This window comes from Trypanosoma cruzi, genomic scaffold (genome assembly GCF_000209065.1).
Source record: "Trypanosoma cruzi strain CL Brener 1047053516575 genomic scaffold, whole genome shotgun sequence".
Taxonomy (NCBI): domain Eukaryota; phylum Euglenozoa; class Kinetoplastea; order Trypanosomatida; family Trypanosomatidae; genus Trypanosoma; species Trypanosoma cruzi.
The window spans coordinates 1-26,640 of record NW_001849245.1 but is presented as its reverse complement, the minus strand read 5'-3'; the positions used below and the strand labels follow the sequence as shown (position 1 = coordinate 26,640).

Sequence of the window (26,640 nt, the reverse complement as noted above, 5' to 3'; positions counted from 1 at the left end):
CGCTGTTGGTCAGCAACGTCAAGGCGCATTCAAAGAAGCATGATGCGTTTGGTTTGTACTCGACAGGTACGCTAAAGCTGGTGGGTGGCAGTTCGCTGTACACGCGGTACTGCAGCTTTGATGGGTACATGCATCTGTTTTACGTGCACAGGCTCGGTGTCTGCGATCACTCCGTTTTTGCTTTGCTCAACAACATAATGTTCTCCGGGACAAGCTTCTTGTATCAGCACTCCCGCTTAGGCGTGTCGGATCACAGCGTGCTGCGCGTGGTGGGGAACAGCGGCTCCGTGCGCTATGCCATCTATAACAATGAATTGTGGACCGTTGAGCAGTCAAGCTGGCTGGACTGGCGCGACAACGACGTGGAAGTGGGTGCGATGCTCTACGACATTGGCTCCGCTTTTGTGAGCATTGACGGCAGCAGTGGCGTGACGCTGACGGGCTGCAAGATGGGCTCGACGGGGTTGTCGATGCCCCTTTTATCTCGGGCTGACGCCGGCTACCGGTTCTTTGCCGGGTGCCTGACGGTTGCGGGACGGGAGGTGACGACGGCGGCTGAACTGGAGCTTCACGGCATCAACAACGTGACGGCGGTTGCAGTGTGCGGGGAGCGCACGAAGGACGGCGACTGCTTTGCTCCGCTGACGACGACGGTCATTGACTGCAGGTGCCAGTGCGCTGCCGGAGGGCACGGCGATGTGTGCGTCCCGGCGCCTGTGCCTGCTGGTCCGCCACCACCGCCGACGCCGCCACCGTCACCATCCACGCCGCCACCGCCCACGCTGCCACCGATTGGTGAGTGCATCAGCGACATGGTGTACCCCGAGGTTGCGCAGGCTGTGGGCGGCGGGCTGTCGTGGCTGTGTTACCGCAACGTGACGTTCAGCGGGGGCGGCATGAGTCTGACGGTGCGCATTGGGGCGATGACGGGCGACGTGGCGAATGTCATGTTCGATGGATGCACGTGGAGGGACGGTGCCGTGCTGCTGTTGTTGGGCAACGCGTACGCCGCTGTGGGGTCGCTGAACATCGTCGTCACCGGCAACACGTTTAGTGACGCGCTGCTCAGCCCGGAGGGTGTGTTTCCGCCGCACACGAACATCACGATCAGCGGGAACCGCTTTGTGGTCACGAGGCTGATCCTTCGTCCGGGTTTGGGCCTTAGGAGGCCGTCGTGCGTTGCGATGAATGGGCTGGCGATCATCAACGAATCCGCTGTGGTGTTCAGTGGCAATGTGTTTCAGAGCGTGACGGAATCATCAAGCGCCATTCACTTTGTCAGATCTGCGCTGAGGGTATCGTGGCACTCCATGTTTGCGGTGATGGGCAACACGTTTCAGATGGCTGGCGGCAACGGTACGCTGATATATCTTGAAGGGTCTAGAAACTCCCCGTCGCTGAGTGTACTGAACAACTCTGCCGTGGTGATCCGAGGCAACGCTGTGCTGGGGGGGTTAAAGCACTTCATGCTGTTTTTTTGGGCTTCACGTGTGGAGTCCCAGTCAGCGGTCGTGTTTCGGGGCAACGAGATGCAGGGAAGCTTGGCTGTGTTTTTCTTAAGGTCCAGTTTCCAAATCTACTACAACTCCTGGCTGCAGCTGAGCGGCAACCTCTGCCGTGAATCCCCATCGGAAGCCTTTGCCTACATATACCCCAGACTGGATCTCCGCGACTCCACGGTGTCTGTCTCCGGCAACCAATTCATTTCCAGCACGGCCTTGCCAACAATGCTTCAGATACCCAAAAGGCCCCGCGATCTCACAAACGGAGCGGTTGTGGCTGCGTGCAACACTGTGAACGGCGAGGAGGGGGTGAAATGCATTATTCCGTCCGTGTACAACGCCACCATCCTGACCTGCAGCGACCCATGCGCCCTTGCGGCGTGGTGCTTCCCCGCGTACACGACGACGGCCTCAAGTGATGGCTGCGCCTGCACTTGCGCGGAGGGCGGCCACGGCGATGCGTGCCTTCCCGTCGCTGTCCCCGAGCCACCGAGCACCGACGGCGCCGACTTGTGCGTGCGGGACGTGCGTGTGGAGGTGGAGGTGAACGCCGGTCTCGGGACGTCGGTGGCGTGCTACGTCGGAGTGACCTTTGCGGCGGACGTCGTGGTGGACGTGGAGTCGATGTCGGGGAGCGTGCGCAACGTGACGCTGGCGAACTGCACGTTTTTGGTCGGAGCGAGCCTGTACGTTGTTGGGTGGCGGTCCGACCCGCCTGCTGGCGAGCGCGTCGATGTGTTGATCAGCGGGCTTGAGTCGCGCTCCGGCGGCGGCGTGGTGGTGGCGAACCGATTTCCGCCGGGTTCGCGCGTCACTGTGGTGGACTCGGTGCTGATTGCGGAGGCGCGTGTTGCGTACCGCGATGCCTACGACCTTGGCGACGCCTCCGCGTGCCTCGTGCTGCACAACGTGAATCTGACGGGGAGTGTGCTGAACATCGCGCGCACGCAAGTGGCGGCGGTTTTCCGCGGCGCTGTTGGCGTGTTGGTGTTTGGCGGCATGGCGCTGTCGTCGCGCGGTGCGCTGTACGTGGACGGGCTGTCGGTGCAGACGGCGCTGGGGCTGTGCGTGTCGGTAGAGGGCGGTGTTGCGGCCAGCGGCGGCTCCGTCGTGGCGTTTGTTGACAGCGACTTCCTGCTGTGCAAGCACGCGGTGTCTGTGCGTGGGGCTGTGAGCGTGTCGGGCTCCGCTGTGGCGCTTGTGCGGAGCGACTTTTTGTCGACGGAGGACTACGCGGTGGCGTTTTATTCGACGGTGAGCCTGGCCGACGGGTCGATGCTGCTGGCGAAGGGCAACGTGCACGACGGCGTCTCGAGGGAGATGCTCTACGCCGCTGGCGCCGTGACCGCTGCTGGGAGCACGCTGAGCTTTGTGCGCAACCGAGCGCTGCTGCCACGGATGCTGTCGGTAAGCCTGTCACTTGCGGCTGGGGCGCATTTGAGGGTGGCGTGCAACGACGCTGCTGGCCGTGTCCTGTCGACGGCGGAGGGGTACGCTGCAGCTGGTTTTGGCGACGCTGGGAGCATCGACGTTGTTGGGTGCGACGCCTGCGACAGGGACACGCACTGCTACGCGCCCGGGACGGCGTCGGCGAGCATGAAGGACGGTGTGTGCGTGTGCGCGTGCGGCAGCGGCGGGTACGGCGAGGCGTGTGTGCCTGTGGGAGCTCCCGCGCTGCCGCCCACTGTGGGCACCGCGCCGAGTGTATTCTTCCGCGAGAGCGTGACGGTGCGGTCGGCGTTTGTTGTGCCTGCCGGCACGAGCGAGGTGACGCTGCGCCACGTTGTGCTGGACGGCGTGAGTCCGGTGCTCTACGTGCCGTGGATGGCGCGGGACGGCGTGCGGATCGTTGTGCAGAACGTGTCGCTGCTAAACGGCGCTGTGCTGTACGTGATGGGCGTTGGAGGGTTGCGCGGTGCGGGGGCGGCGGGGAGCGACGAGGGCGGGCCGGTGGAGCTGTCGGTGTGCGATGTGGAGGCGCTGAACGGCGCGCTTGTGCTGACCGGCAGGTTCCCCGCGAAGTCCGTGCTGACGGTGACCGACTCCCTGCTGGTTGCCGCGAGGTCGACGTCGCTTCTGTATCTTCCTGGCTCGCAGTCCTCGCCGTACGCACCGGTGCTGGTGCTGTCGGGCCTGCGGCTCGTGCGGTCCGTGCTGGTTGTGTCCGGCGTTGCCCTCGTGACCGTGATGACTGGTGGGCGGACGGTGTTGGTGGACGGCGCCGTGCTGGAGCTTGTCGGTGGCGGTGTCGCACTGGACGCGGCTGTGTTCGGTGGCGACGTTGCGTTGTACGCGAGTGCGCGCGTGGTTGCGTCGGGGGGCGCTGTGCTGCGCGTGTCGGGGAGCCAGGTGTACGCCGCGCATGGGTTGGTGTTTGGCAGCGGTGTGGTGGCCAACGCGTCCGCCGTCGTAGTGAACGACAACGCCGGTGCGCTGACCGATGGCGCGCTGCTGGTGCTGCGGGGGTCGGCGTCGTTTGTGTCCGGGTCGTGGCTGTCGGTGCGCGGCAACAGCATCAGTGGCAGGCTCCTGTCAGTGCCGTCGTACCCGCGCAGTGCGGAGCTCGCGCAGAGCACACTGACGCTCCACGGGAACGCCGGCAGCGGGTCTGTCGTGATGGACGGCACCGTTGCGCTTGGGGGCGCCGGCCGAAGGTTCGTTGTGGGGTGCCTGACGCTCAACGGGCAGGCGCTGCGGGCGATGGACTACAGGTCCGCCGGCATCATCGGGGAATTCCGCCCTGTGGCGTGTGGCGTGTGCGACGCCGACGTGCGCTGCTTTGCAGCTGCGACGAGGGCGATGTCGGGGTCGTGCCGCTGCCGCTGTGCTGAGGGCGGGTACGGGCGCGACTGCCTGCCGGTGTACCTGCCGCGCGTGGACGGGTGCAACCGCACGCCTGGCATGCCGCTGCTGAGCCACACGGCGACGCTGACGGAGACGGGGAGCCTGACAGCGACATGGACGGCGACACCGACACCGAGCCTGAGCACGCCGCACTACAGTCCGACGCAGTACGGGCCGACGGAGACACTGCAGGTGACGGAGACGGTGGCGCTGTTTCCCACGCGGAGTCCAACGGCGTCGGTGAGCAGCACGCTGTGGTGGAGCGACGTGGCGTGCCCGACGCTCGCCGTGACGACGACGGCGGCTGGTGGGAGCCTGACGCAGAACGACATTCGCGGCGGTGGGAGCGCCGACCCGACGCTGCTGATGGTGGCGCTGCCGCCGCCCTTTCGGTGGGCACGTGACCCGCAGCTCGGCACGCACCTGAGCTTTTTGCCGGTGTCGACGGCGCAGCCGAGCGGGTTTGGCGGTCCGTGGGGAGCGATGCTGAGCAACGCGACGTGGGTGCGCAACGCGACGAATCCGTCCACCGTCCTGGAGCTGGCTGTTCCCGTGCACCGCGGTTACTTCATTGGTGCCGACGAGACGATAGTCATTCGCTGCGACGCTGTGGCGGTGTCCGGCGGCTGCAAGGGTGTGCTGCTTGGGTCCTTCACGATCAGGTCGAACACGCCGCCCGCCGTTGCCAGCGCCCTCTCGGTGATTACCGGCGTCGTTGCGGGCGCGACGGCTGTTGCCGTGGTGGTGACCGGCGGGCTGGGCTCCATCCTGGAGATGCAGGCACTCGGCGTGTTTGCGAGGATGCCATGTGCCTCGGCACAGGAGCGTGCGAGCACCGTTGCGCTGCCGTACTTCCTGTCGGTGTTCGCTGCCCTTGACCCGCTGTGGATGGTGGTGGGCAACGCGCTGCTGGCCGCTGTGTTTGGGTGCGTGCACTACTGTGTGACGGCCGCCTTCCAGCGGTGGCGCGGCGTGGACGCGGCGAGTGCGTGGGCGGCGATGCGCTTCCCGAGCCTGACGTACGTCGTGGCCCACGCGATGCACCTCGGCATCTTCTTTGGCTCTGTGCTCGCACTGGCGATGCCCGGCGCCCGCGTGCAGCACCGCGTGGTTGCTGTCGTTGGCGTGCTGTACGGTGTGGGATTTCCTGCTGGCGTGTGCTACTTGATTGCCCGCCACACGGGCGCGAGCTTCACGAAGTACTGGCAGTTTTTGAGGAAGCCGCTGCACGAGCGCCTGCTTTACCCCGTCGGGTATTGGTTTCCAGCACCGCAGCAGCGGATGTACGGCGGCATGCTGACGAACATGAGGGGCAGCCACGTGTACTGGTGCGTGTTCCGGCTGTCGGTGCTGTGTGTGGTGGGCCTGATTGCGGCTGTGCACCCGCCCGCGGGAGGCTGCCACGTCCAGTACTTTTGCATGGCGGCTGTGCTGGTTGCGGGCGCGGGTGTGGTTGCCTTCACGAACATGATGCGCTCGGCCTTCCTGACGGTGATGCGCACGGCGGACTTTGTGCTCCTTGCGGTGCTGTGCGTGGTCAGCGCGGCAAACCACCTTGCGCCGAGCGACGGCGGTGCGAGGGCGTACGCGGCTATCGTGCTGCTGCTGACCACTGTGCTGCTCGCGATCACTGTGTACAGCGTCGTTGTGTGGTATGCGGAGGAACGCCGCTGGCAGGAGCTGCGCGAGCCGCGTCGTGGTGGGCTGGAGGCACTGCTGCGCGATGACGAGGATGGCGACGAGGACACGCAGAAGCCCCACGAAATGACGTCATTGTCGTGCGCCTCAGGCACCGCCGGCGCGTCGTCGTACCGACCACCCGCACAGCTCCAGCCTATGGCCGGTGACACCCGCTCAGACGCCCTGATCCTGCTCGACCGTGCATCCAGTGCGAGCTGCACCATTAATTATGCTCCTCTGGACAGGTGAAGGTACTCTGCTTGACGAAAAATTTGGCGCAGGTTTTTTTTTTTTTTGAGGTGGAAAGGCTCCGCCCCCCAACAGTAACGCTACGCGGCGAGAATACACAAGGCCCCTCGGAGATGTGGCATAACGTGGATGTTTTTGCTAGGCATCTTCTTTCTTTCCATTATTCATAGATTGGTTGGGCGATTGGTTTGCTGTTTTTATTTTAGTTTATCGAATATCGACGAAAGCGGATTATCGAGCTATCACGCTAGCCCGGGGCGGATGCGTAACGTGTGTGTGTGCGTGTGTTTTACGGCCTTCGCTGCCGCACCGAATATGTAGGCTAGTGGTCTCTCTTTTATATCTGTACTCAGTAGTGAGGAGGTGCTTGACGGTGGTGGCTGGTGTGCGGGCCATGGGATGCATTTAGGAAAACGTTAGGGAAAACAATCGATGAAGCCCTTCTGTGACGCGTCACCTCCTGGAGGTTGTGAGTGTGCGTTGCTGGCTGACGTGAGGGGAGGGCGTGGGGGCCACGGCTGTGCAGCTGCGCAGCCCCCCATCGGACTCCGCAGCGACAGCGTCATTGATTGTTGTTTTTTGTTGGTTTGTTTCTATTTTTTGTGCGGGCGCCTGCAGTGGCACTCTTGTTCCACGACGAGTGTGTGGGAGGGCATGCCTGTCGCTCTTTATACTTCTGATGTTGTGTAGAGCGAACAACAAGAGAATGAACGAAGAATTATGCGGAATGATGTATTTCTTTGTGGATGTAAGTACTGATGTATTATTTTGGACTACTCTGGTGGTTACTCCTGTCTCTTTTTACGTTGTTCCACACATGTCTCGTTGTTTGCTTTAGCACGGCCACACGGGCAGTTTGAGTTGCGGATAGTTTTTTATTTTTGATGTCATTTCATTTCAGGCACTAACGTGGGCACGTGCGGCAAGCATTCACTCTCCACAGCATGGTGCCTGATATTTTGGAGTCATCTCAGATGTAACGCAGGCACCGCCGCCGCGGCACTCATGGGAAGTGAGGTGGAACGCGGGATAGCGAAAGATATTGTGCTGCACATGTGCCTGTTGCATTTGTTTTTTGAGGAGGCCTTCAATTTAGAAGAAGAGGGATGAACATTGCACGACTCTGTGGCTTGGAGGAGTTGTTACTCCATTTTTTTAAAGTTTTTGGTATGATCTCCGGTTCCCACCCGTGCTTGCCCCGATTGCCTCCCTGAGTGGAGCTGCGCCACGGCCATCCTTTTCTGTTGTCCTTTGCAGGAGGAAAAACACATTGCGAGCGACGAAACCACACGTCATGCATGCGGCGTCCAGGGAGGTACGTATTTGAGGTGGAGCGCACATATGTGGATGTCATGTGATACGAACGGGGGTTGACTGTCCAACCGTCACTCCTTTTCTGGAGGGTGTGCTCTTCTTTTTTTTTTGCCCTTTTGCGTCGGGGCACGGCGGGATTGGGGAGCACCGTCCCACGAAATGTCTTGCACACATACACACTCTCATGCCACTGTCGCCCCCAAAGTCGGGTGCAAAACCCAAATTTCAGCTGCTTTTTGCGTTGGCGTAATTACTTATTTATTAACTGACGCCATTCTGTCCGGCGTGTCACTTTGATTGGATTGTGTGGAAGTGCTCGCCAACGCCATCGGAGAAAACAGGCTGACTTTTTCACGTATTTAAGTGCCGTTTTGCGCGCACGTATTTTTCACATGTTCTGTTGGGCACTCAGCCGCCGAGGGATCCGGAACTATGCGTGCGTGGGATTTGTCCTGCCATGTGAACTGCGGGCAACACCGAGGGTCTGTCACTTTGACTCCGCAGAGTTGTTGTGTCTCTTCGCAGGGTTGGCAGGGAAACTCCGTGCAGCCTGATATTTCTGGTGTGCCCTCAAATGATGTCACTCCATGCGAATAATGTGCTTCATCGAGTGAGGGGGATGATTGGGTTTGTTTGCACTCTGATTCTGTTTGCTACTTTGTGCGGGCACGCTAGACTTGAGGGATGGGAAAATGGAGCGGGGCGATGCATGGCCGCGTCTCGCCCATCGTTCACTGCACGATGGTGTGGTGCGCATTGTGGTGTTGACTCTGCGATGTGACTGCGGTCTCCTGTGCGGCAATGGCGGTGGGCGGAGGAGAGTGTTGAGTTGCATTGGGACGGTGGGATTGTGTTTTCCTTTTATTCTTTTGTGAAGCTGCACACTCATTACTAGTGTTGGTGGTAGGGCAAACGGACAGACAAAGTAAATAAAATAATAAAACAGAAAAGGGCGATAATGTGGCGGTGTTGTGGCCGATTGCACGTTGTGTTGCTGCGGGGGCGGCGGCCCTTGACTGTTTCGCCGACAGGCGTTGCAGTGCGGCTGCATGGCGCACCGACCACCCCGTCGTGCGAGCGCCACGCCCAACGCCATTGGGACTGCGGGAGGAAACAGCCGCGACTGTCCTTTGGAGCCGGCGGCACCTGCTGGCCGCAGTTGGGCGGTGCGAGTGGGATGCTTCATCGCACGGGTGTTGTGATGGCGCCTCGCCGTGGCTCCGGCGATGTTTCCGACGCTGCGACTCGCAGAGGAGTGGAGGGAACGCAGCAACCAAAGTGGACCACGAGCAGCAGCGTAGAGGACATTCTGCTGGGTGGAGACACTCTCAGCACCGACATGAAGCTGAACGATTTCCTTTGGGATTATGTTGGCCGCTTGGCGGCCGTTGATGAAGACCACAACGTGACGATGGAGGTGTTTCTTCAGGAGCCGGATGCTTACGTACAAGACCAGCAGCTTCTTAGAATTATTTTTAATTTAACAGAGTACCAAGAGATGAAAAGAGAGTTGGATGAGATGAAAATTCTATTGGAGGATATCACTAAGCTTCATCACGAGGGTGTGTTTTTGATTGAACAATGGAAGGACTATGAAGTAAAGGATATGATCACTCCTCTTGCAAGGGGAAAACTAAACGCAGCCCTCACTCAGATACTGAAAGTAGAACGGCGGGAGGCAGAGGGAAGGCTAAGACGAGCGCAAGGAATGAAATTTACCTTTTCCACTACGATCGAAGAAGTACTGTTTAAAGGAGGAGTCCGCGTCAATGAAATGAAGCTGAAAGACTTTCTTGCGAGGGAACTGGGCGGCAGGGGCGTTGTGGACACCAATCGGAGTGTCTTGCTGAAGGAGTTTTTTAAGGATCCCAATAAATATATCCCTGATAAGGGATTATTGAAAGAAATGCAGGCATCCGATCGTTATGCGAGGATGGAGGGGGCTGTGAGGGATGAAATGGATATGGAAGATGTACACAAGCTTTACAAAAATGGCGTGCACACTTTACTGAAATGGTCAGAAGCTGCAGCGGAGGTAAAAGCAACTGTTCATGGCATCACTAACGAGTTTTTGGATGTGGCCTTTGAGGAAGCGAGGATCCTAACGACGACGAGTGCACCGGAGAAACTGGAGGGGTTGTACGAGTCTGTGTACAATGCGAGGTGGCATCATGTGGTGGAAGTTCCTGACGACAAAGGAATGGGAATGGAGGTGAAGAAGGGGAAACCGAAACAGTCATGGAAGTACAGGGAGGTTGGTGACACCCTCGAAAAGGATGATGTTGTGGAGCAGTCCGGTGCAGCACCTCCCGTGTTGATGGTTCTCACCTCGGACGATGGATGGCCGTACACGCTGGTTGCACCGCGTGGGTCTGGTAATGACTTCTTTATTAACTCTGAGGTGGAGCGAGTGTGGCAGATCGTCAAGCGCGATCTAACCAAGTGGTCCAGCAATTTTCATTTGACTCTCAATCCTTCACCTTTGCCGCGTGTGTTGATTGGGACGCCCGGGATTGGGAAGTCGGCGGCTGCCAGCTCTTATCTACTCTACCAGCTGCTGCACTACGATGTGGAGAAACTCCAAGTGGTAGTCCACTGTTTTGGAAAAAGGGCGTACGTGTTTGACAAGATCACCAAAACCGTGGCAATATACATGGGTAATACAGAATCGAAGATCGTTTTGGGTGGTTTGTGGCAGCGTGGGATGAAAGGGTATATTATTTACGATGTGGCAAGGCAAGGAACACCGCCCGACACAAATTTTGCACCCTCTACCGGATGGGGCATGATTGTGGTGTCATCCCCAAACGTGCGCAACTATGATGGATGGGCAACGCAAGTAAAAGCCAGTCGAATCATCATGAATTGCCCCGCCAAGATGGATGTGAAGGCGATGTGTGCGTGGATGAAGCGAGGTCTGGATACAGATAAGCAAGCGGGATACTGGAGGATGGTTGAAGAACACATGGGAAAAGTGGGGCCGATTCCACGCCACATCTTCGATGCGGGTGAATATGGAAAACGCACGTGGGATGTTATGAGGGCCTTGAAATGGATCAATATTGGGGAGCAAAGAAAGTACTTTACAAAGGGAGGAGAGCAATGGTATTCCGAGGATCTGTCTCACAAACTTGTGAAGATTGTTCGAGTGAGAGAAGATGGCGCATTTGAGGACTTCAGTAATGCACCTATATGTGATTATCTTGGGGTTTTAACAGTATCTCGTTTGGCAAAGGCGCTGAGTCCGAATGATATTCTTTTCCTCGTATTGGGGATGAAGAATGTTATTCAACCTGCAGCTTTGAAAAAGTATGCTTTGAACGTATTCTTGAGTGTGGAGTTTGTCACTTCCATAGTGAAGGATCTCAAGGAGCTGCCGCTACCATCGCCTTCCGAACCACGTTCCTCGGTGCTAACGTTAAACCCTCAGGGTTACCCCACCGAGGCAGCTGCAATAACTGAACTGAAGTTTATTAAACGCCCGCAAGAATTAAAGTATCGGGTGCTGTACATACCGACGTTCCCAACCTTTCCGCTGGTGGACGGCTTTTTCTTTGTTGATTCGCCGCGGAAGACGCTGATTGGGCTGCAGATGACGACGGCGGGTGCGCACCACACTACCGCCAGCACTGTGAGGCAGTTCACTGAGCACCTGGCGGCGTATTTTAATGGTTGGGGGGAATTATCCCGAGACATGTCGTGGGAGATGATTTATATACAACACGCAGACAGCACGCCGATGGAAAAACGGCAGAAATGCCTCTACGTCGATTCCAATAATAAAACCGACGCGGAAAAAAAAATTGTGGCGTTCTGGGACGGAAAGGTACACCAATACCGGGTTATGTTAAAAGGTAAATTTCCTGAGGAAATCAAATTTTCTGATGATGGTCTACCTGAGGGGGATGAAAAAGGCAAGAAAATTGAAAAAAATAAGTAGTAACAAAGTGCATTTCGTTCTGGTGAAATATATTAGGAAGTATTTTAGCGATTTTTATATGAGTGTGCCTACGAGGTCTGGACAGTGAATGCCTTTCTTTTCAGAGAACCGTTGTGATCAGCAGTGCCACACTCACCACACCCTTTTTTTTATTTTATTTTTTCCACCAGAGGCGCATCGTCACTGGAGGCTGTTGCGCACTATAGGGGCCGCATAATTTTTCTTTATTTTCATGGGATTTTGTGAAAAGAATGCTTGAGAGGACGGCTGGCTGCCCAAATAAATTCATATCTCGCACAAACGAAGATATCTCTTCACAACTTTTTTTTCTATCGCACGGTCTTTTGGGAGACCGCGATTGAGGGAGTCAGGGAGCCGGCAGCTGCCAGACGAAATTATTGTTTTTTTTATTTTTTATTTTTGCCTTCCCACCCACCCACTTTGTGATCCCCACCTTGCGGCGTTTTTTTTCTGGCTGGAGGAGCCCCAAAGGCCTGCCACTTCGCAGGGGATAAGTGTTTCTAATTCTAACTATGTGCAGAATTCCACGGCAGTGATTAGCAGAATGTGTATACATAGACACATTGGGGCAAACATTACGGAGAACTCATTGCCTCTCCATTTACCGCTTTTTTTCCCCTTTTTCTTTTTGGGTAATTACGGGATCCGGCCAGCGGCCCAGAAGATTCTTTCCTCTGTGAAGCTGTGCACTTATTTTTGGTGCCGGTGATGAGGCAAACAGACCGACAACGTGAATCAAAAAAAAAAAAAAAAAAAAAGGACGATAATGTGGCGGTGTTGTGGCCGATTGCACGTTGTGTTGCTGTGGGGCGGTGGGCCTTGACTGTTTCGCCGACAGGCGTTGCAGTGCGGCTGCATGGCGCACCGGCCACCCCGTCGTGCGGGTGCCACGCCCAACGCCATTGGGACTGCGGGACGAAACAGCCGCGACTGTCCTTTGGAGCCGGCGGCACCCGCTGGCCGCAGTTGGGCGGTGCGAGTGGGATGCTTCATCGCACGGGTGTTGTGATGGCACCTCGCCGTGGCTCTTGTGATGGTTCCGACGCTACAGCTCGACATTTGGTGGGGAGTAAAGAGTGATCGCAGTGGACTCTTGACAGTCTGGTGGAAGATCTAATGCTAGACGGAGATACTCTCAGCACCAGCTTGAAGCTTAATAAATTTTTTTGGAATTGTATTGGCTCCATGGCGATTGTTGATGAAAGACTACAATGCGACGAGGGAGATGTTTATTTGGAGACTCGATGCTTACGTACAAGACCAGCAGCTTCCTGAAGAAATTATTAACTGCGTACCAGGAGCTGGAGGCCATTACTAAGCCGCTTCACGAAGGTGTGCTCTCTCTCGGGCAATGGAAGGACTATGAAGTAAACGATACGATCACTCCTCTTGCAAGGGGAAAACTAAACGCAGCCCTCACTCAGATACTGAAAGTAGAACGGCGGGAGGCAGAGGGAAGGCTAAGACGAGCGCAAGGAATGAAATTTACCTTTTCCACTACGATCGAAGAAGTACTGTTTAAAGGAGGAGTCCGCGTCAATGAAATGAAGCTGAAAGACTTTCTTGCGAGGGAACTGGGCGGCAGGGGCGTTGTGGACACCAATCGGAGTGTCTTGCTGAAGGAGTTTTTTAAGGATCCCAATAAATATATCCCTGATAAGGGATTATTGAAAGAAATGCAGGCATCCGATCGTTATTTGAGGATGGAGAGGGCTGTGAGGGATGAAATGGATATGGAAGAAGATGTACACAAGCTTTACAAAAATGGCGTGCACACTTTACTGAAATGGTCAGAAGCTGCAGCGGAGGTAAAAGCAACTGTTCATGGCATCACTAACGAGTTTTTGGATGTGGCCTTTGAGGAAGCGAGGATCCTAACGACGACGAGTGCACCGGAGAAACTGGAGGGGTTGTACGAGTCTGTGTACAATGCGAGGTGGCATCATGTGGTGGAAGTTCCTGACGACAAAGGAATGGGAATGGAGGTGAAGAAGGGGAAACCGAAACAGTCATGGAAGTACAGGGAGGTTGGTGACACCCTCGAAAAGGATGATGTTGTGGAGCAGTCCGGTGCAGCACCTCCCGTGTTGATGGTGCTCACCTCGGACGTGGGGTGGCCGTACACGCTGGTTGCACCGCATAGGTCTGGTAATGACTTCTTTATTAACTCTGAGGTGGAGCGAATGTGGCAGATCGTCAAGCGCGATCTAACCAAGTGGTTCAACAATTTTCATTTGACTCTCAATCCTTCACCTTTGCCGCGTGTGTTGATTGGGACGCCCGGGATTGGGAAGTCGATGGCTGCCGGCTCTTATCTACTCTACCAGCTGCTGCACTGCGATGCCGAGAAAATCCAAGTGGTAGTCCACTGTTTTGGAAAAAGGACGTACGTGTTTGACAAGACCACCAGAGCGGTGACAAGATACGGCGATGAGGACATGTGCATCTCGGAGTTGAGAAGTTTGGGGGGGCATGGGAGGAATGTGTATATTATCTACGATGTGGCAAAGGAGGGAACGCCGCCACCGAGACATTTTGCGCCTACTTCTGGATGGGGCATGATTGCGGTGTCATTCCCAAAGGTAAACAACTATGATGAGTGGGCGAAGCAACTACAAGCCGCGCGAATCATCGTGAATTGCCCGACGAGATGGATGTGAGAGCGATGTGTGCATGGATAACGCGCGATGAGACTAAAGAGAAACAATCGGAATACTGGAAAGAGGTCAAAAAACACATGTATCTTTTGGGACCGATTCCACGTTACGTCTTTGATGAGGAGGCGTTTAGGGAACGCTGTGGAGCGGTGAAGTTTGCATTGCAATCGATCAACGAGGTAACTGTGAAAGAGTACTTTTCACGGGGAGGTGAGTCGCCATGGTATTCTGAGGATCCGTCCCACAAGCTTAAGAGAGTTGTTCGGGAAATATACGCAGGCGGTTTGATCCTTTTCAATGCACCGATATCTGATTGCCTCGAGGAACGGACATTGGAACGCTTCCCAAGTGTAACGGAATAAGATGGCTTTTTGAAGCCGATGTTGGCGTCGAAGGATAATATTTTGCCAATATTTTTTGGATGGTTTGCTTTGAAATCGTTTACGGAGAGTGCCTTTGTCAAGGTAATAGCGACGAAACTCACCGAGTTTGAGCCGCCAACAGCACGTCAAGCAAAGCCCTGCGTCTTGAAGCTGGCCCCTGAATTACATCCCAAGGGAGATGAGGGTTTGCTGCCGAGTGAATATGAAAAACGATCCGTAAAATAAAGTACGGGGTGCTGTACAAACCGTGGGCCAAAATCTTTCCGCTGGTGGACTTTTTTTTTCTTTGTGAAGTTACCGCGGAAGACGCTGTTTGGGCTGCGGATGACTACGGCGGGTGGGCGCCACACCACCGCCAGCACTGTGAGGCAGTTCACTGAGTGCCTGGCGGAATATTTTAATAATTGGGAGGAATTATCCCGAGACATGTCGTGGGAGATGATTTATTTGCAGCACGCAGACAGCACGCCGATGGCTGGCTGGCAGAGATGTGATGTCGTCAATTCCAATACTGTGAGCGAGTAGGAAAAACATGAAATTGCGGGGTTCCGTGAGGAAAAGGCACGCCAGTACCAAGTGACAATATCATCCGGAGGCTTTAGAGGAGACGGAGCTCTCCGAAGTGAGGAATAACCACCGAAGCGGGAAAACAAATTGGGGAATGAAAAGGGACGTTTTGATTTCTGGTAAAAAGTACTGCGGGATTTATATATTTTTGGATGCTTGTGTCTGAGCATGCGGTGCGGGTGCACCATCCCCAGACGGCAGCACCGCACACAAATGCCAAAATGTCCAACGCTATCGAAATTAACGGTGACACAAGAAGTTAGGGAGGGAAGGGGTTGTTTGGTTTCTGGTGAAAAACATTGGGTGGTTTTTATATAGTATGTTGATTGTGTGCGCATACGAGGCATAATTGGAGAATTGCCCCGGTATGAGCGAATCATTGTGGCTGGCGGTGTCACGGCGTTACTGCATTGTCCATTTCCTTCTATTGTGCTCTAAGGCTCATCACTAACAGAAGCATTTTCAAGGGATGGACGACGAATAAGTTCTATTGAGAAATCAGTGCTTCCCGTGTGACCGCATGGAGTGAGGCGCCGCGTCATGGATGGATGGGGATCCGCTTCCGCGTGTGGCTCTTTGGGTGATTGCTTGCTCCGTGTGCGTTGTGTGTCGGCAGCGGGCTGTGGCCGTATCCCGTTGGCCGTGGGCTTGAACTGGAGGCGATGGCGGTGAGTCCCTTCTCGTTCTTGTCAATTGTGGTTGATTGCTGGCGGTGTGTGCGTTTGTTGTGTGGAGGGCCGAATCTTTTCTCCCGCGGACTGACGGCACTGCGATGGTGTCTGTGTGTGTGTGTGCGGGCTGGTGTGGAGTCGCCGGCCAGGGCGAGGGCCGTGGCGGTGCTTTTCCCGCCTGTTGTTTTTTTCTTTTGTGTGTTGTGCTGCTTCTTGCTTTTTTCCCCTCTCACCCTCTTCTCCTGTGTTCCTGCGTGGAGTGGCCGCATGCTCACGGGCCATGTTGATTGTGAGTGCCTCTTGACGGCATCCATTCATCTCCCTCCGCCTGTCTCTCTGTCATTCCCTGTTGGGTGTGGCGTGTTGCACTGCGCGAGGGCTGGCCCGCACACACCGACGGCTCGCCGTGACGCCCGCGATGGCCGGTGCGGAGTGGCGGTGCGTGGCGCTGGGTTTAGCGGGGTGAGTGGATGAGGTGCCTGCGAGAGGGTCAGTGCCCTTCTCGCACCCTATGTGTTTGTGTGTGTGGTGGTGCTCTTTTCTGTGGGCGATGGCTCTCCGTGCTGACCCTTCCGGATTGTCTTGTGTCCCGCTATCCGCGTGGGTGCTCTGCTCTGCTCTCCGCTGGCGTGTCTGATTTATTGCCGCTGCTACCGTTTTCCTCCTTCACTTCTTGAACACACACAAAGAAGGAAAGCAAGCGCTAATCGCTACTGTGCACTCTGAAGGCTCTTTAAGGACCAACCGTACACCGCCCACACACACATATTTGTATACTTTTACGTGTTGCTGCAGTGAAGGCACCCCGCACACACAACCGTCGCCGCGTGACCGGATCCAGCGGAAGGAGGAGGGAAGGAAGAGAGAGTGAACAACAGAGGCTCAACATGTCCCGACATTTGTTTAATTCCGCGGTGCTGCTGCTCCTCGTCACGACGATGTGCTGCGGCACTGGTGGAGCTACACCTGCAAAGGAGAATGATGGCAACAGTGATTTAAGAAGTGTTCAGGAGCTGCAATGGGTCGATCTATTTGTGCCGCAGACGACGCCGGTTCTGCCGGAAGGTGGAGGTACTCCAGGGACGAAGCGGGATGCATTTGTTTCACCCTCTCTCGTCAGTGCTGGTGGAGTAATTGCTGCTTTTGCCAGAGGCAACATAAATGCCCAATATGCCGCTGATGGTAAAGTAATTAAGCCAATTTCTTCTGATGTTGTTGCGGAGTACATTGACTCTTTGTGGGATTGGTCCACTCTTGTTGGCAAGGTGAGTGAAAGTACATGGAAGGCAAACACCGTGCTTGGTACAACGGATGGAACGGATAATCGTGTGGGTATTTTTTACCGCCCCACAACAACAACGAAGGGCAATAAGGTGTTTCTTCTTGCGGTAAGCTTTGAAATGCTCAAGGAAAGTGGTGGGAATTGGAAACGGGACAGCCTGGATCTGAAACTGGTTGTGGGTGATGTCACGAAGCCTACGGACAGCGAGCAGAGTAAATGGATCACATGGGGCACACCCACATTGTTAAGCCAGACTACTTTAAAGACACCCAAAGCTGGATTGAAGGATTTTGCTTCTTCTGGTGGCTCAGGTGTTCTGATGGAGGATGGCACACTTGTGTTTCCTCTGACGGCGAAGAGTGAAGCAGAAGACGTTTGCTCCATGATCATTTACTCGACGGACAACGGTGAAAAATGGATGCTTTCGAATGGAACGTCACCTGAGAGATGCGGTGCACCCCGCATCACCGAGTGGGAGGGATCGCTTCTCATGATTGTTGACTGCGAGAATGGCCAGAGGGTGTACGAGTCGCGTGACATGGGGACAACGTGGACGGAGGCCATCGGGACACTCCCAGGCGTGTGGGCCAAATTACAACCAGAAGTCCCCCAGGATGTAAGCCTGCGTGTGGAGGCCCTCATCACCGCGACTATTGAGGGAAGGAAGGTCATGCTGTACATTCAGAGAGGGTACGCCTCAAGGGAGAAAAGGGCCACTGCGCTCTACCTTTGGGTCACGGACAACAACCGCTCGTTTTCTCTTGGACAGGTTGGCATGGACAATGCTGCGAATTGGGAGTTCACCAGCAGCCTGCTGTACTCGGATGGCAATTTGCATCTTTTACAACGGAGGGACACTGATAAAGGCAGTGCCATTTCACTTTCCCGCATGACGGAGGAACTGAGCGCAATCGAGTCCGTCCTCAGTACTTGGGCGCAAAAGGACATTTTCTTCTCCAGCTTTTCTATACCCACGGCGGGTCTGGTGGCAGTTTTGTCCGATGCGGCCAGTGATGACACGTGGATCGACGATTACCTTTGCCTGAATGCAACGGTGACGAACGCAAAGAAGGTCAAAGATGGGTTTCAATTGACGGAGCCTAACTCCGGGGTAATGTGGCCTGTGAACATTCCGGATGATAATGTGCGTCATATATCCTTGAGCCACAACTTCACACTTTTGGCGTCGGTGACCATCGAAGTGGCTCCGAGTGAGAAAACTCCTCTACTGGGTGCGACGTTGGGGGACACTAATTCCCCGCATACCATGGGAATCTTGTATACCGCGGATAAAAAGTGGGTGACGACGTTCAACGACAAGACAACAGAAAGTGGCACTTGGGAGTCGGGGAAAGAGTACCAAGTGGCACTCATGCTGCAAGGCAAAAAGGCCTCTGTGTACATTGATGGTCAGTCACTGGGGGAAGAGGAGACGATGTTAACAGGTGAGAGACCACTTGAGTTCGTACACTTTTGCTTTGGCGCGTGCAAAATGCACAACTCTCCTGTGACGGTGAAGAACGTCTTTCTGTACAACCGCCCACTGAGTGTTGATGAACTAAGAATGGTCAAGAAAAGTGACGGCTCCATGCATGGGGGCGTGTCGCGGGCGCTGCTGCTGCTGCTGCTGTTGGGGATGTGGGGCATTGCGGCCCTTTACTGAGAAATTGCAGTGAGGACTTACTGCCACCGGCGTGAGCATCTGTGCCTCTCCACGCACCCTCCGAAGTAATTGCCAACTATTTTGTAGATGCACCGTTCATTTTATGTATTTTTATTTTTGGTTTGAATACCCTTTTCCCCCATGAAAGTCGTTATGTAACGGCGTGCTCCCCCTCCGGGGACTGCACCGCTGGTTATATGTTTTTGTTCTTCTCTTTCATTATATATACATATATCTGTCTTCTCCTATATGGTGCAATTTTCTGATAACGGCGGATTGTATTTAATGTTTCCGCCTGCCGATGATAAGTGCACTCGGCATTGAGCGCCACGACGATGGCGGAGTGAAAAAAAAAAAAAAAAACGCACTGAGCGCCCCAATGAAATTTGGGTGTTGTGTAGACACCATAGGGCTGAACGGTCGAAGCAAATGTATTTTTACTTTTGCATGAATAATGTACAAGCAGTCTTTTTTTTTGCCGCGTCACGATGGGATTTTTTTTTTTTTTTTAGTTCTTTAATGGGTGTGCAAGGTTTTTTAAAGGGGTTTTAGAAAATTTCTAACTTATTTTTATTTTAGGAAAAGTATTGTGGGTTGCCGCTGGTTGGGCTGCCGTGCCATCTCGAGCCTCAGCGGCTTTCATCCTCCCTTTTTTTCCGTCCTGCATCCTTGCTGCGTGTTTGTGCGTGCCCCTTCACGTGCGTGGCTCTCTTTTTTTCTTCCCTTTTTTTATTCTTTGCGTGACTGCAGGCACACACACAAACGCACGGCGTACATGTTGAGGTGCAGTTGGATGCTCTTCCTGCGCTCGCTGCTGGCAGCTGCGTCACTCCGTGGACATGAGGAGAAGGAAGGGGGAGGCAGTGAGAGTGCGCCGCGGCTCTCATCTCCTGCGGGAATGCTGCACGGCGTTTGGCGGTATTGTTTTGAGGCGCCGCACCATCACGCACGAGGACGTGGCACGGAGTGGAAGATCTTTTTTTTTGTATGTCTGCTGCTGTGGGTGTGGGTGCGTTTGCGCCGGACTTGTCGGCACGATGGCCGCAGCGTGTGGCTGTCACTTTTTTTTCTCGAGAGATACGCTGCCACGTTTTCACGTGTGTGTTGCTTCGGGGCCAATGTGCCGACGGCTGTGCGATTGCCGGATGGAGGGAGAGGAGTGGAGGGAATTGCGTGAGTGCAGCGGTCAGCAGTCGCGCTGGGTGTCTTGCCGCGGAGGGCATTGCCCACCCAACCCAGCACTGCTCCCGCCGGACACCCTCGCTCACTCACTCTGCAGAATCGTAACCGACGCCACCAGCACGCAGCAATGCAGCGGATGCCACCACTGACACGAGTGAGAGCGGAGGGGGACACATCTGCAGTTGCGTTTCGAGGGGGCACACCGTGTGGCACAGTGGCGTGCCCAAAACCTCCTCGCGGAGTCTGCACACGACACCGGGCACTGGCCGCGGAGTGTTTGCGTCCTGGAGGACACCGCGGTGGAGTCCCTTCTCCCTGCAGGTGGACGGACGCTTGAGTTTCCTTTTGTTCTTAACCAGGCGGATGGCTGCGCGATGACACCACAACGAGGCAGTTGTTTTCACCGTGGAGGGGTGATATCTGCAGGGCTACGCATTGGGAATATGAACGGCGAATGCAATAATTAAGGTGGCGTGTTGGCTCTTTTGTACTGTGCGAATTGCGGGGATGTTTCAGTTGCATCTAATTTGCCTTTTGTGTTTTCTGCGCGGGAAGCTGCCATGATGCATCGCTGCTGTGGCGTGTATGATTTTTTGTCCCTGCGTGTGGCCGCTGCTGCATCGAATTCTCTTCCCACCTTTTTATATATGAGTGTTTGTTTTTCGGGGACGATATGGGCGCATGTATTTTTGTAACGTGTGTGCGTTGACGGCGGTGCCACACGGGTGCCGGACCGTGGCGAGCGGGATGCGTGGGCGAACCCTCCGTGCCTACCACGTTGTTGTTGTTGGCTCTCACCAACACTGTGCTTGATGGATGGCACCCACTTGCCGTCTTTGCGGTGGTCCTCGTGCATTTGGTATTGCACACCGTGTGGATGATACTCATGTTGTGGTTGTCAGTCATTTCTGTGCCTATTTTCTTCATCTCTCTTATTCCCCTTTAGATTGTTTGTTATTTTTAGCTTTAACTGAATCCAACTAAAAAAAACAGGAGGAATCAATGCCTGGAATCCAAGCGTCTGCAGTGCCGCAGGGAGATATTCGGAGGAAAGCTAAACCAGAGTTTGAGGGTGATACAGATCAACTCACTGCGACTCGCAGAAGAGCGGAGGAGGCGCGGCGATTAATATGGACTCTTAACGGTCGGGTGGAAGAATGCACGCTGCGGGAAGACCACGAGTCTGTGTACAATGCGAGGAGGCCCCTGGCTCAGCCGGCCACCTCAACGTGGTGCCAGGGTCTAGTACTCTTTGCTAGAGAGGAAGCTAAGCGCCTGCTGCCCATCCGCTGCACGCGGAGAGGCAGTGGTCGCCGCTCAAACGGGTCGGAAGGGCACCAGATGGAGCCATGTACATGGCTGCCCGCGGAGCGGTATTTCCATCCGCTGCTGAATTCCATCGGCGCTTATCAGCGCTATACATACTGTTTGCGTGCCGTATGTGACGCGCAACGACAAAAGCTACTGCTAAGCGGAGACATTGAGCAGAACCCAGGCCCCATAGCAGTACTCCAGATGAACGTTTCTTGCCTCACGCCGTCAAAACTCGCAACATTAATGGCGCAAGGAGCAGACATAATAGCCATCCAGGAGACTTGGAAGTCGTCGGAGCAGATCGCCAGCATGCATACTGGAGATTATGTGCTCTATGCACAGTCGCGCATCGGCAAGGGAGGTGGTGTGGCGGTGCTGGTGCGGAAAACTCTCCGCTCCAAGCGTATACCCCTCACCATCCCCCAGCATGACACCAGCCTTGAAGTGGTGGTGGTTCAGGTTGCTCTGGACCAGAACCGTGATCTTATTGTAGCGAGTGCCTATATGAGACCACCACCGCAAGTAACGCAACCCTTCAGGCGGTTAGTAAACTGCCTTCCAGCCTCGTCGCCGCTCCTGCTGTGTGGGGATTTCAACATGCATCACCCACAGTGGGAGCCATTCTTGGAGTCTTCTCCAAGCGAGGTTGCCGCAGAATTTTTAGAACTGTGCACGGATGCGGGACTCACCTTGGTTAACACCCCTGGTGAGATCACGTATGCTCGTGGCACAAGAGAACGATCCTGTATCGATCTGACATGGTCAAAGCATTTGACTGTGTCAGATTGGTCAGCTTCTGTGTCGCCGCTTAGTGATCATTACATGCTAACATTTACGCTGCATCAGGCATTTAAGGATACCATACCTTCGGCACCCCCTTCGGCACCTAAGACATTCTACAGTTGGGGGAAGTGTAAATGGGATTTATTCATCAAGGACTTCGACGCACAACTTCCGGCATATGACTATAAAAAGCAGTCCACCGGCATTAAAGCTTTCACGAGAGCGCTTATTACTTCGTATCGACGACATTGCCCCCGCGGCATGCACAAGGATGGTCCCAGGCTTTGGGACGACACTCTCATGGAGGCAGAGCGGATTGCTACCGACAGCAAGGCCCGCTATCTACAGTTACCGACGCCCGACCGTGAGGCAGAAATGCAACGGACAAGGAGTCAATTCTTCCTCCTACTCCGAGAGCGCTTGCGCAACACGTATCTACGTCGCATCAGCAAGTTAAATCCAGGCGAACCACTCGCATGGAAATACATTTCCGGACGAAAAAGGGCATCACTTCCACCTCCTACATCATTGTTGTTGGGAGATGGTCAACACACTTATAAAACAGCAAGGAGAACAGCGAATGCTCTCAATCACATCTTTTTTCCACTTCATCCCTCTCACAAGGCAGTAAGGTTTTCCAAAGGCATCAAAAGACAGAACCCATCTTTGGGCATTGTTTCTTCTTCTCTTTTTGGGCAGCAGAACAACAACGAGTCTGCTGCCTCATTTACTTCATTTTCTTCTACTTCTTCTAGCTCTGAGCCGCAGAACAACTACGAGTCTGCCGCTACATCTAATTCAGTTTTTTCATTCTCATCTAGTTCAGAGCCACAGGATAACAGCGAAGCTGCCACCACATCTGGTTTAGTTGCTCATCTTCACTCCCCTCTTGATGCACCTTTTAATCGTACGGAACTGCTTGCCGCGCTACGTAATACGCCGTATGGCAAGGCCCCCGGACCGGATGAAGTCTACAGTGAGGCACTGCGACATATTTCGTCAAAGGGTCTTCGATTTCTTCTTCGTTGCATTAACCACAGCTGGACGACCGGTACGATCCCGGCTGAGTGGAGACGCGCTACCATCGTCCCACTCTTAAAACCCGGTAAGTCGCCGGAACTGCTTGAGTCGTATCGACCCATCAGCCTTACTTCCATTGTGAGTAAGGTTGCTGAGAAAATGGTACTGAAGAGATTGCTTTGGGTGTGGACGCCTCACCCCCACCAGTATGCATATCGTAGTATGCGTACCACGACGATGCAGCTGGCACACCTGATACACGAAGTGGAGCATAATAGAAATCATTATTTCCAAGTGAACCTTCCCAAGAAGAGCGGTATTGGTAATCAACTCCACTACAGACCCCATCGGACTCTGCTGGTGTTGGTTGATTTCAGCAAGGCTTTTGACTCCATAGATCATCGAGTCCTCAGTCGCTTGCTGGCTAATATTCCGGGGGTGAATTGTAGAAGGTGGCTTAGAAACTTTCTATGTGGTCGCTACGCGAAGACACGAGTTGGTAACAGAAACAGTGATCGGCGTCCCGTGCTGCGAGGAGTTCCTCAGGGGTCCGTACTGGGACCATATTTGTTCTCCCTTTACGTACACCCACTTCTCAATCTGCTGAACAGCTTTGCGGGTGTCACAGCAGACATGTATGCGGACGACCTCTCTATTATCGTTAAGGGGCAGTCCCGGGAAGACGCCATTCCCACTGCCAACATGGTTCTTAAAAAACTGCATGCGTGGAGTCAGGAAAATGGCCTGGCCATTAACCCGTCAAAGTGTGAAGCCGCTTGGTTCACGCTCTCCACGCACACGGAGTCAGATTATGATCGTGAAGGAAAGTGGCCCCTGGTAGTGGCTGGATGTGAAATCCCAGTCATGACCATGGGGGCATCGCGAACTACGAAGCTTCTTGGCATGGATCTCGATCCACGACTGACGCTAAATGTGGCGGCTACCAAGCAATGCGCTGCCACTTCGCAACGGATATCGCAGCTACGCTGCATAGCGCATAAAGAGGCGGGACCATCTCCACATGACCTACGCACGTTCGTCATTGGATATGGTGCTTCCAAATTACGCTATGGCAGCGAGCTCATATGGGCAGTAGCGACGGATTCAGCGAAGAATGAGATGCAGAAGACGTATGCAACCCTGGCACGCATTGTCAGCGGAGTTCCGAGCACTGTCGACCCGGAATCCGCACTTCTAGAGGCTAATATGCCGCCGCTCCATGTCCTTTGCCTGCGCGCGCGGCTCTCCATATTTGAGAACACACGCGCATGCCAGATGGACTGGATGCGGAGACCTCCGCCTGAGCCACCGCCCCGCGCAGGTTTCCGCATCTCACCATTATCTCGGGACGAGCTATATGCCTTCGTAGACGCGTACACAAAGGAATATGGCATCACTCAGAGCTCACCACGCGAAGAGCGGTTCTTTCGCAGCTCCATTCCTCCCTGGTTTGCGGCCTCCGCACACCGGGTCACCATTGGCGTGGAACTTCCGATAGACCACTCAATAACTGACGAGGAAGAGCTGACAAGGGAAAAGCGCAGAGTCAGCGAAGAGGCTCTAGCGCTGCACAGTCATCGTTCGTGGATACTCGCGACGGATGGCGGTGTCGACGTTCCCAAGTCAGCCGGGGTTGGAATACTGCTTTCATCCCTCAATTCATCGGAGATAATAGAAAAGGCCAGTATAAACTGCGGTGCACGCCCATGCAGCTACAGGACGGAATCCCGTGCGCTGCTTCTAGCCCTAGAGAAGCTGATTATCCCTCGTATCCAGCACAGGCATAAAACCCTGCTTGTGGTTACAGACAGTCAGTCTCTTCTTGCGGCTTTAAATAAGGGCCCGCTCAGTCAGACAGACTGGACGGAGGATCAGATCTGGCAGCGTCTCTTAACACTGATGTGTGCTGGCTGGTCCGTGCACCTGCAGTTTTGTTACGGACATTGTGGAATACATGCTAACGAGCTTGCAGATCAGTATGCGACGCAGACTATGGAGACTGGACAATACACGGAGCAAGGAATTGCACCTTTATGGCATACGGATCTGCTGACATGTTTTACTACCCAGCTCACCAACAAGTGGCGTAGTACGATTCGTCAAGACACTCATCGCTACTCGCTTTGCGGCACAAGGCCATCAGATCTTAGCGGTAAGGACCTGATCACTCAGGAAGTTCTTCACCGTCAAGAACTGGTTCACCTCGCTAGGGCCAGGTGCGGCGAATCTGAGCTCTGGGGCCGACTATACTGGGCTGTGAGAGATTGCACGAACCAATGCCGTTTCTGCAACATCTCACCAGAACAGTCTGCATATATGCGCTCCAACAACGATCCAACTGCACCGGGGACGGACGCTGTTCCCCCGTCGGCAAGGGAGGAAAACGTCTCTCCAGTAAGGAGACGAACCATCACACGTCGTCGGAAGGAGAAATGTTCGTACTGTGATTCTACATTGACGGGATTCTCGAATCTCGTCAGTCACTGTCGGTCATTTCATCCGGAACATCCTCCACCGCTTCCCGAGCTCAAATGCGATTTCTGTGACATGGTTTTCCCCACACGGAGAAGCACCGCACAGCACAGAAGTCGCTGCGCACACAACCCAGACGCCACACGGCATCTAAACAGAAGTGCCAGGAGGCGATCTCTGCTGCCGCAGGATCAGCCAGCTTCCACAAGCACGCCAATTGGCCCGCAGGAAACCTTGCACCATCTGCTTTTAGAATGTCCAGGCACCTTGGCTGTGCGCCAACGGCTGGGCATTGAACAGGACCTCCGCACCGAAAAGTTCTCTCAATGGCAGTTGCTTCATAGCAGGAAACTTTTGTCGCTGCTCGACCACCTCTTCGGCACTCAGATGGCATTGTATAGCTAGACGCGCTGGTAAGAATAGAAAAAAAAATAATCATGAATGCAGCAATAAATAGTGCAAGAAATACAACAAAAAGCGTAGAATTAATAATAGAATACCAATGAATATTCCTCCCATGAATATTTAGATAAACATCCCACCTAGAGGACCATTGATCCTCAGTTCGTATCCACGAAACACTATAGCTCCAAATAATACGATCATTTGTGACAGGCAGGGGATTTAGAGAGTTCACATCCTTTTCCGTCCACGATGCTTCACAGACATGTTCGGGACGATAATCCAAAGAGTATGGCTTACCAACAAAGGATAATATTCGATACTTCTGCACGAATTCCCCATTAGCGTTCCTTACTTCCTCTAAAGAATACTTTATCGTAAATTTTATGTGGTTATTAATGTAAACAACATCCCGGCTCATGTAACCAAGAGGAATTCCAATATCATACTCTTGTTTCTTATTGACCTCGGCAAGCGGCAGTCCATCTAGCAGCAAGTTGATGCGGTATTCTGCTTTAATAGCCTTAACTAAAAAGGCCCGCTGTTTTTCGTTTAAAAATTCCTTTTCACAGATCTTTTCACACGTAACATTGTGTAGCAAACGAATATTTTCGTAAGGGGATGACTTGATACGATCCCCCATGAGAACTCCACCAAATGTTACCCACCTTACCTCCGAGGGGCGCGATGGGCG

General features: G+C 54.3%; 3 protein-coding genes and 2 pseudogenes across 3 annotated transcripts, besides 13 other annotated features; 4 read left to right on the top strand and 1 right to left on the bottom strand.

The window, feature by feature from the left end:
• Tc00.1047053510005.50 (dispersed gene family protein 1 (DGF-1), putative) lies at positions 1 to 6,275 on the top strand (the record flags this gene model as incomplete). The annotated part of the gene is made up of 1 exon (XM_806824.1): positions 1 to 6,275. A coding segment is annotated over one exon (6,275 nt), but the record flags the coding sequence as incomplete, so codon positions are not given.
• Positions 1 to 6,502: a sequence feature (areas merged during assembly that could not be assigned to a particular haplotype. This can correspond to areas where the two haplotypes were merged or to regions with more than two copies in the genome that were merged during assembly.).
• Positions 729 to 790: a microsatellite.
• Positions 6,503 to 16,046: a sequence feature (areas not merged during assembly with more than two copies in the genome that could not be assigned to a particular haplotype).
• Positions 8,767 to 11,529, top strand: Tc00.1047053510005.41 (retrotransposon hot spot (RHS) protein, putative; the record flags this gene model as incomplete). Its single annotated transcript, XM_806825.1, has 1 exon — positions 8,767 to 11,529. The coding sequence occupies one exon, from the start codon at positions 8,767 to 8,769 to the stop codon at positions 11,527 to 11,529; it is 2,763 nt and encodes a 920-aa protein (XP_811918.1).
• Positions 11,765 to 12,220: a mobile genetic element.
• Positions 11,922 to 11,951: a sequence feature (AT_rich).
• Positions 12,288 to 12,308: a microsatellite.
• Tc00.1047053510005.30 lies at positions 13,399 to 15,255 on the top strand (annotated as a pseudogene).
• Positions 16,047 to 16,899: a sequence feature (heterozygous, Esmeraldo-like haplotype).
• Tc00.1047053510005.20 (trans-sialidase, putative) lies at positions 16,716 to 18,773 on the top strand (the record flags this gene model as incomplete). Its single annotated transcript, XM_806823.1, has 1 exon — positions 16,716 to 18,773. One exon carries the CDS (start codon positions 16,716 to 16,718, stop codon positions 18,771 to 18,773), a length of 2,058 nt encoding a protein of 685 aa, XP_811916.1.
• Positions 16,900 to 16,986: a sequence feature (haploid, Esmeraldo-like haplotype).
• Positions 16,987 to 20,286: a sequence feature (areas not merged during assembly with more than two copies in the genome that could not be assigned to a particular haplotype).
• Positions 20,287 to 21,231: a sequence feature (heterozygous, Esmeraldo-like haplotype).
• Positions 21,160 to 25,976: a mobile genetic element.
• Positions 21,232 to 22,028: a sequence feature (haploid, Esmeraldo-like haplotype).
• Positions 22,029 to 26,640: a sequence feature (areas not merged during assembly with more than two copies in the genome that could not be assigned to a particular haplotype).
• On the bottom strand, positions 25,975 to 26,640 carry Tc00.1047053510005.11 (annotated as a pseudogene; the record flags this gene model as incomplete).